The sequence below is a fragment of the Pteropus vampyrus genome, unplaced genomic scaffold (genome assembly GCF_000151845.1).
Source record: "Pteropus vampyrus isolate Shadow unplaced genomic scaffold, Pvam_2.0 Scaffold234, whole genome shotgun sequence".
Taxonomy (NCBI): Eukaryota; Metazoa; Chordata; class Mammalia; order Chiroptera; family Pteropodidae; genus Pteropus; species Pteropus vampyrus.
This window is the reverse complement of record NW_011889015.1, coordinates 159,037-168,912: the sequence shown is the minus strand read 5'-3', so window position 1 is coordinate 168,912 and position 9,876 is coordinate 159,037. Positions and strand designations below refer to the sequence as shown.

General features: G+C 40.9%; 1 protein-coding gene across 1 annotated transcript in view; it reads left to right on the top strand.

The window, feature by feature from the left end:
* The window catches only part of CCL28 (C-C motif chemokine ligand 28), a 19,848-nt gene extending 10,277 nt beyond the window's left edge, over nucleotides 1–9,571 (top strand). The window contains exons 3-4 of the mRNA XM_011373889.2: nucleotides 4,718–4,844; nucleotides 9,161–9,571. Coding sequence (XP_011372191.1) covers nucleotides 4,718–4,844; nucleotides 9,161–9,347 — 314 coding nt within the window. The 3' untranslated portion in view covers nucleotides 9,348–9,571. The remainder of the gene's footprint in view (nucleotides 1–4,717; nucleotides 4,845–9,160) is intronic.
* The last annotated feature ends 305 nt before the right edge of the window (nucleotides 9,572–9,876 follow it).

Here is a 9,876-nt window from a genome sequence, read left to right as displayed (position 1 = left end):
TAGCAGTCATTGTAGGTTTTCACTAGGGTCCCCCAATCCAAACATTCTTGATAATGCTTAAATTATGGGTCCTAGAAAAGAGTCCTTTCCCTCTAAGAATCTGAGGGAAGGTGGTCTGACAGGATAGGGAGGCTGCTCCACCTCCCTAGAGGCAGCTCTACGATGCCTTTGCTGGGCAGCTGCTATTGACCCGCTCCCTACCCTCTTGTGGTCTCCTTCTTCCTCTAAACGGCTGACCTTAGGCCAGCAGGTGCTGCTCTCATAAATCACCTTTCAAAGGAGACTCACAGGGGGAGCTGTTGGGCTGAAACACTCAAGAAGGCACTCCCCAAAGCAAAGGGGCATCTCTGGAGGGGTTAAGGAAAGGGCTGAGGGTGAAGATGCAAAAGCCTCACAACAAACCTCAGATCCCTGTTTGTTTATACCTCTGGGTCCTCCTGCTTTATCAAGTCCCCTCTGCAAGACTTCTTTCTTATTTGCAATAATTTTCACATGTTTCCTTCCAGGGAACCCTTCTCCATCAGACAGGTCTATGTGTGAACTCCTGTTTTGGAATAAAAGCAGGTTCTTTCCCTTGGTGTTCCTGGCTTTATGTAATGGGGGCACCAGGGTAGTCTTGAGGAAGGCTTAGTTTTCCTAATTTCTTATCAGCTTGCTTCTACAAACAAGTAAAAATATTACATGAATAAAAACTATGTAAATGCAAGAGAAATGTCACCTAATCCTGTTTTTCACTCCTAAATCTCTTGTACGTGGAAATCAGAGGAAGTTGCTGACCCTTCTTTAAAAATGGAAATATTCTGACTGAAGACTGCATGAGAAAACCTCTAGGGGGCGATGTTATCTAAAAGAATCTAACCGTTGTCCTAGTCCAAACCGCGCTGAAAACATCTTGCACTGCCTGACTCCTCCAGCAGTCTTCAAAGGATTCTACCATTTCTGGCCTTTTATATTTCCAGCTCCCTCATGAGGGCACCAGTCACATCTGTCAACGTGTAATAAATGCTGGTCTGCCTCTCCTTTAACTGCCTCCAGTTAATCTGATTTAGGTCAAGTAATCTTGAAGTGAGCCCATCCTACCTTTGTATCTGAGAAATGTGTACCAGTTTACTAAGTACATATAGGTCCTGGGTGCCTTTCTGGCTTAAAACTATTCTTTGAATTGATGTCAGCACTCAGGTAATTCAAATTTCTAAACAGGTTTGCCTATGATTCTTAATCCCCACTATGCTTCTGAATGTCCATTGCCTATTTTATAATTACCTGGGTCGCAGCTAATAGCAGTGGTCTGTGTAGCTCTTTTATTAGCTCTTTGAAGCTAGTAACTCTTCATCTTTCTACCTCCAGGTTCTAGCCTTGTGATTCACATATAAGAATTCAAAGATATAGATAGTGATTCACTCTATAAGAATTCACATAGTAATTCTTATATTGTAAGAGGGGTAAATGAATGAATGGATGAATAAACCCCAAATCTTTTGGGGGATATTAAAATAGTTTGACTTGGAGAATAGGCAGCACAGCATAACTAAAAAAAAATATATTGGTTTTAGGAAATAAATATATTAACAAATGTAAAGATAACCAGTGCTCTGTTCTCCTACAGTACTTTTTTAAAAGTTGAAATATTCACACACCATTTTTAAATATAAAATTTAGTGGTTTTTAGTATAGTCACAGAATTGTACAATCATCACCGCTCTCTAATTCTAGCACATTTCGTCACCCCAAAGAGACCTCGTATCTGTTAGCGGTCACTTCCCATTCCTTCCTACCCCAGTCCCTGGCAACAACTGATCTACTTTCTGTCTCTGAATTTGTCTATTCTGGACATTTCATATAAACAGAATCATTCAAAATGTGTCTTTCATTTATAATCCCATCACACTTTGAACATGTCTCTGTTAACACTTATTTTGCTGTGTTGTGATTATTTATTTATTTGCCTGCCTCTCACTGGATTATTAAACACTGCAAAGGCAGAAACGATGCCTCGTTTATTTCAACATTTCTAATGCTGCGTTCGGGGCCTGGCATCATGGACACTCAATGCATATTTGCTGAACAAATGATGGTTTTCATATTCTAGCAAATGTGATTGTGTGGTATTTGGGTGTGCCTCTACACACACTCCTTATATGCATAAGAAAATGAAATCCTTACTGGGTCTATCTACATTGAGAGAAATGAGGGAGATCCTTGTGGCATGAAATAGCTTGCACTGGGAAATGTAAACATTTTCCTTATTTGGGCTGCTGCAGACTCACATGACAGTTAAGTTGGAACAGAAAAGAGGCTGAGCACTTTGTATCACTTGTGTGGGTATATTGCAACTACATCTATTAATTTAAATGCATGGTTTAGAAGTTATTGATGACATACATTTTGTAAAAGACTTTATGTAAATATATAATTAATGTATACTTGGAGAGTGTATGTATATTCTAATTTCCTGAGATTAAAAATATACATATACTAGGCTGAAGCTAGGTTGTTATTGGTTTATATCTCAAGTAGAGATTCTGTTCCAAATGGAGCAGCATTGAGCTGGTCAGGGCAGGTGGGACAGGAGAGGAAAGTGGAGAGGAAGAGCTCCAGTGAATTTTATACATATCCTCCCTGAGGCTCCAAAACCAAGGTCAAGGCATTACTCCTAGGCCCTGGACCAAACAGGAAGTCGGTGCAGAGCTTCCTCCTTGTACCATTGTTGACAAGAGAAGACTTGCCAGAGAAGACTTGCCCTGGTCCAAGATACCAGGTTCCATGAGTTAGACTTCCATGAGTTAGATTCTGTGAGGTAAATACTCTAACCAAGCATTCTTATCCTCTTCTACCCGGGGCTCTGGAGTTGCTGTTCCTTCTACTTGGAATGTCTCACTCCCCCTCTCAGTAAGGGGAATTCTGACTCCTCCTTTGAAACTGAGTCCAAACTTCACATTCTTTGATGCCTACCCTATTTTCCCTAGGTGGAGTTCTCTAATTATCTGATTTTCTATAAAACTTGTTTTGGATCTTCATAGTACTGGAAGTTTTAAAAAAGTACAAGTGTTGCATGCTAGTTGAAAAAGTGCCCCCTTTCTAGAAGTAGTCTTTGCTTATAATTTTGGGCATATATATTTCCACATCTTTTCCTCTTTGTATATGTGTACATTCATTTTTATAAAAATGGGATCATTTATAGTTCTCATACTGAAACTTGCTTTTCTCAATTATGGAATTCATATATGTTAGTGTATATACGTCTATTTCATCCTTTATTCCATTTAGACGTACCATGATTTATCTCACTCTGGTAGACATTCAGATGGTCTCTAATGTTTGGCTATAGCGAACAGCCGTACACCCATCTTGATGACTTGTGGAAGCCTTTCAGAAGGACAGAATTCCAGAAGTTCAGTGATAGTGGTCCAGGGGGGTTGTTTCCTAAGCATTTAGTTCCAAATCTGTCTCCTCTACATTAGCTTCTTGAGGACACGGGCCTTTGTTTTATTTTTGTATCCCCCAGTGACTAGCATTATTCCCGGAACATTTTAACTGCTCAATAAGTGTTTGTTGAATAATTAAACAGATAAGTGAATGGATGAATGGAGACAGAAAGAGTCACATAGGCATTCTTAATTTGATGTTCAGGTCCTTCTGTACTCCACAGCAAGTAAGCCTGATGTTTCCATATGGGCAAAGCATGAACACAGAGACTTTCCCCCATCCCAAGTGCAAGTACCACTATTGCTTAGAGCTGACACTAACCATTTATTTTAACCCCTCGGTCAGGGGCTAACTTCTGTCTGTTATTATCAGGCTGCTACCTATGGCTTCTTGGCTGTAATTCTAAAAAATATATTTTTTAATTTACTACCTACCTGATGGAATGGGAAACATAAGAGAATACCTTGTGCAAGTGGCAGGTAGGAATATACAGATACAGATTTCAGTTGGGGATTAGAGTTCCTTTTATATTTGTGCTGGGTAACATAAGTCCCTCCTAGCTTGACCTCTTGCCCCAGTCACTCCAGCCTAAAAGGGAGCTTATCACTGCAAGATAGCTTTTCCTAAAACCCTTCTCCTCTCTCAAATCTTTATGGTCCCCATTGCATAAAAGCTAAACCTTTTTAGATTGACATTCAAGGCCTCAGTGTGTGACCTCAGTCCATCTTTTGAGCCATATGCCCCATCACTTACCTTCCTGGCTACTCAATTCAAAGTGGTCTATTTCTCTCTACACTTTGAATGCCCCTTGCTTTTCCCCATCTTGGAACACTTAACCATGTACTTCCTTTAGTCTGGATAAGTCTCTATTTTTCTCTGCCCATCCAAATCCTTCAAGGTTCAGCCGGGTCCTTCCCAAGTGGGAAACTTTGAAACCGGCTCCAGGGCCCCCTGCGGTCACTGTCCTCTGAACTGTTGTCAACCTCACTTCTTTCATCTTCTATCATGTCCGTCTGAAACTCCACTAACATTGTTGTCTGCGGCATTTTTTCATCTCTTCACTTGTCCTATGTCTTTGCTTGTACTTAATTTTATCTCCCCCCAATACAGTGTTAGTTCTGGAAGGTAGAGCATGTTCTGCCCCAGGTTTGCTCACACGAAGCCCTCAGTGCATGTTTGCCCCTTGCTCAGATGGATTAACATTCTGTTTTTCAGGAGTCTTTAAGGTGAGAACCAGGCCATTGTTCTCTACACTGTAAGATTTAACATTTTTTTTCTTTTCCTCTTTCAGCCATACTTCCCATTGCCTCCAGCTGTTGCACTGAGGTTTCACGTCATATTTCCAGAAGGCTTCTGGAAAGAGTGACTACTTGTCGCATTCAGAGAGCTGATGGGGATTGTGACTTGGCTGCTGTCATGTGAGTGCTCTTCAGCAGCAAAGTCTAACCCTGTGCAGTGACCATTTCTCGGCTAATGAACAATTGGCTGGAGAGGCTTTGTCTGATACACAACATACAAATAATCACTTAAACAAGGGAGGGGAGAGGAAATATTCCATCTTTTCTGCCCCAGGCTCCCTGGAGTGAACACAATCCACCCCCACTCCCCACCCCCACGCTGAGTCTTACACTAGCCCTCGGCTCCCCTCACTGTAGTGCTGTGATTAGGGCCAAATGCCTTCGGTCACTGAACAAGGAGCACAAACTTTCCTAAGCAAAGCAAGGGACATTCTGAGTGTGTGTGTGTGTGGCGGGAGGTGGGGGGGGGGGTGGCACAAAAATAAAAACAGGTGGTGACTCTGCTCTATTTCATGGTTTTAACTGTAACATTTTCCAGGCAAGTGTGTGAGTTGCTATCATTTTTAGTCCCTGAATTTATTAGGAGTGTACATAAGTCTCAAACAGAAGTGTAGAGATGTCACACCTGTCACAGTGCTACATGCAAACAAGAAGTGTAGAGATGTCATACCTGTCACAGTGCTACATGCAAACAAGAACAAATGCCCTTCTTTGCTATCAATTCTGGGCTTTTGGCTTCTGGTAACCCCTCTCACCCGTCGTACCTCCACTTCTGGCTCAGTTATTAAAAACTTTAGACTTAATGTACTTAACATCTCCACAGAGACTTTGAAACATGAAATGCATTGGTATTTAGCAAATCTGGATGCTGACAACAGTGCTGCGAGGAAGGCATTAATTACCTCAATGTCACACAAAAGAAGGATGTGACTGAGGAGGTTACAAAGTTTACCTGGTGAAATACAGCAAGTGAATGGCAGAAATGGGATGCGAGTCCAGATCTCTTCCTTCAGTACCCTGTACATTTCCAAGCTCTCTCAAAAGTGATGGTGAGACTGACCATAACATGCTCTCCCAAAACTTCATTGCATCTGGCACCTTCAATTCATGACAACAGCATATTAGGCATCTCCTTGGTATGCTGGTTTTAACACCACTTATGTCTCCCGGTGTCACCAACAAGCCATTTGGTGTTCCCTTCTTTGAGCTACAAATAGATCCATTGCTTATGCCTGAGTTCCTGAGTCACTGGGGAACCTCCTTATTTATTCAATGGATTCAACAAATATTTATTGATTAATGATTTTGTAGCAAACACCATTCTATGTGCTGGGGGTGCAGCAGTGACAGACTAGATTCTGCCTTCTAGAGTCTCTAGGAGAGTCTATGAAGCTGGGTCCTGCAGACCATTTTCTGAAATTTAAGATACATTTTTTTCCCCTTCCAAAAGAATCCATCTATTGCCCAACTTTGCGAAACACTGCTCCAAGGATCTTAGGAGTTCAGAGAAAAGAGTCTATAAGATGTCCAGATAGACTTCCTTCAGGTCAGGGGGCTGTGAAGTCACTGACATTTGTCAGTATGAATGTGTGAACATTCTTCTGGAGAGAAGGTCCATAGGTTTAATAAGATCCTGAAAAAGATCTTAGATCTAAAACATTTTTAAATCATACTTGGGAGTAGATGTGTGGCAGAAAGCAATTCTGGCCCAAATTTTAATAAGCATGAAGTGTCTGTGCAAGAGAAGGGAGAGGGGTGAGTACTCTTTCAGCCTCTCTCCTCGGTTCCAGCCACCACGCTGGACCCATCAGCTCAGGTGTTTTAGTCACTAGGGACCAGTGTGTTCTATAGTGATCCAGGAAATGCTAATGAAGTGCCTCCTGAGGGCTGCTTCAAGTTCCCAACTTCTTTGAAAAACTCCCTTAGTATATGGAGGGAGTTTTATGGCCTGGCCATAAATCTATTAGTTGTGTTTTAATAAACAGTGCTGGTAGCAGTTGGAGAGTGAAAATTCATAGGCAGTTCATGGATAGACAATGCCCTGGAAGATTAGAAATATCTGGGTATTTTTGGCAGGTCTATCTACCTAGCTGACTTTAATCTGCCCAAGGCTGCTCTGGCTACTCTCAATAACAGCAACTTCTTAATTTTCAATTCCTTTCACCTCATTGGCATATGTCAACCTCAGTCTAAAGACAACTTCAGAGTTTGTAAGGGCTCCTATGGGACTTCCAGGAAGGCATAGGGAAAGAACCACAGGAATTTTCTGTATGCATATAACAGTAGGAGACAGATGCTGGAGATTATCAGGGGACACTATCAGTAACAAGATTTTCAGAGAAGTTTCTTTGGGAAAAGCAGGTATGAGATAGAAATCTAAAAGATATAAGAACAGAAATGATGTCAGTCCTCACTTTAACAAGGGAAAATATGATAAAAAACATGAGTCTTTATTTTAATAAGGACTCAATTTTAATTAAAGGGAAATGATGAAGCCAATCACCTGGATCTAAAAATATTTACTTTATTCGAGTATAAGTTTGTAAATTGATCTCGCTGTCCACTGGATCAGCTACCCTCTTGTAAAAGAATCAGATCAGCCTTATGGTTTCTTAGAGTCTAACTCCCAACCTAGAAATTCACAGTGGGGTGAGTTGGTGCCCACCCCAATACTATGGAGTTGGGGCAAGGAGTGTGGAATCAGCTTCCTTGCCTGGCATTACCTCATCTTTTTTTATCCCAGTGGAGTACACATGGGATGCAAGTGGAGGTTTAAGCAGTTTTTAAACTTTAGGATTTTAAAACATCATAGCATGTTGGATTTGGTAGCTGTGTTCTGGTAGCAGATTTTTCTCCCTCATTTACATCGAGTGGTTGAGGTCACACTAGGTAGGACTTTTAGAAGGTCCCATATGGTAGCTGTTGCCCATTTTCCTACAGTTCTTCGCCTCTCTGGGTCCTCTGTCTCTGTCCCCCCGCCCAGCTCTCCCCTCAGTCCCAGAGCCAGCGCCCCTCCCAGAAGCCCTTCACTCCCCAGGGAGTAATGGAGTGGAGTTCTTGTTCTCCCCTGTGTAACTTCTGGATTTATCTGGATGCCAGGGGAGTCTTTCTGCACTAGATGTCTGCTCAGGATCTTATTGACACCACCAGGAAGGAGAGAGTGTTAGTCCTTCGGAAAGTGTAGGAGCTTCAACTCTTTTGCCTTCCCCCCCCCCCCCCGCCCCCCCACATTGCTACAGCCAAGTTTTCTCCTGCAATAGCTAATGGCAAACCAACTGGCCACAGTGCGAAGTAATTTTTCTTTTGAAGACCTCTGAATCTAACACAGAGAATGTATTATTCTCCTATTAAGATGCCTCACTTCTTTCAAACTAACATTCCCACATGCTGGCTTTATTATGCTTAAGCTTATTCAAACCTTTCCCAACTTTTCCTTCCATTTCAACAGTCCCCACATTAGCTTATGATTCCTCTGGGTCATTTGGAGAAATGGCAGCCTACTCTCTATCTCTCTGCTTTTTTTCTCCCCCAAATAACAGGGTCAGGGGTTTCAGTTTATCCAGACATAGAAATATTGTATATGTCAAGCCAGCAGGATTTCTGGCCTTTAATGAAAACTGGATGGCACCTAAGGGGGAATTAAAAGTCACAATATCTTTCGTAACAAGAAATTCGTCTAGTTACTAGAAATTGTGAATTGTGCTCTAAGAGTCTCCAACATCAAATTTTCATACAGAAAAATGAAAAGACAAATTCTGAGATGTGGTATAGGTCTATACTGCATTAAAATATTAACAAAAGCTTAGAATATTTTCGTTTCATTGAAAACAAAACCAGATTGTTCTTATTTTGAACAATTTTCACTTCATATCTACAACTCATGACCGAATTCTACTGTGAACGCGGCCTTTCAAGACACTTCCAGACTATTCCTCCCTCAAGGAGTGTAACGCCACAGTGAAAGGAAAGAGTTTAAGACAAGCGTTCCAATAAAAGACAAAGTAAGCTCCGTGCCACAAGAGAGAGAATCAGTGCCATGGAGACTCAAAGGGAAAAACAGGGCACCTAGCTGAGAGGATCTAGAAAAACCGAGGAGAATATGTCTGAGAGAGGCAGTGAGGCATGGATTGGTTTTATTGGATGACGCTTGGGGGAGAAAGAATTGTTTTCTCTTCGTTTCCCTCTTTCCCCTCCCCTACTCCTCCTCCGCCCTCCACCTCCCCCGTCCTCCAGTTTCAACTCCTTTTAATACTTTCTGCTGATACCTGAGGAACCACAGGCATCAGCATAGTAAAGTTAAGATTCAACCTTGTGGTGCTCAGTTTTAGGATTCAGGTTCTAGGAATATATTGTCTAAAATTAGGAACTGCCTATAAGTCACTAAGTTTTTACTTGTACTTTCTATCAGTGACTTTTTTTTCTTCTGTTTTTGGCAGCCTTCACGATAAGCACAGAAGAATCTGTGCCAGCCCACACAATCCTATCATTAAGCAGTGGATGAAAAAACAAGCAGCCAAGAAAAATGTTAAAGGCAACATTTGCCATAAGAAGAAACTTAAGAGGAACAGTAAAAGAGCACATCGGAGGAAACAAAAAATTCATGGTGATAAAACTCCTTATTAGAGAGTGTGCAAATGAACCTATAAAGACGATTCCTGCAGTGAACTTGGCCATGATTGGTTGTAAATTGATCGTGTGACTAATCCTTCTTGGGAGACAACAGGGCAAAACAAAATAATTTTTTTTTTTAAAGAAACAATTATACAGTATGCAAAAGTAGCCAGTAATATACTCAGCTGAAGAAACTAAATGAAAAGATAATGTTTATCTTCACATAATATTTTAAGAACAACATACAGATATAATTTTTTCAACTTTTTTATTACAAACTTTTCCAAACTTACAGAAAAGTTGAAAGAATAGTACAATGAATGCCTGTATACTTATCACCTAGATTAATAATAGTTAATATTTTGCTACATTCGTTTTCTCTCTCACTGTGTGCGTATAAAACATTTTATATATATAATATAAGTAAATAACTTTTTTTTGCTAAACCATCCAAAATACATTGCAAACATCATGATACTTAACTCCTAATTTTTTTTCCTGTTACAACTTGGCATTCCTCAAGAATAAAGACATTTCCTAT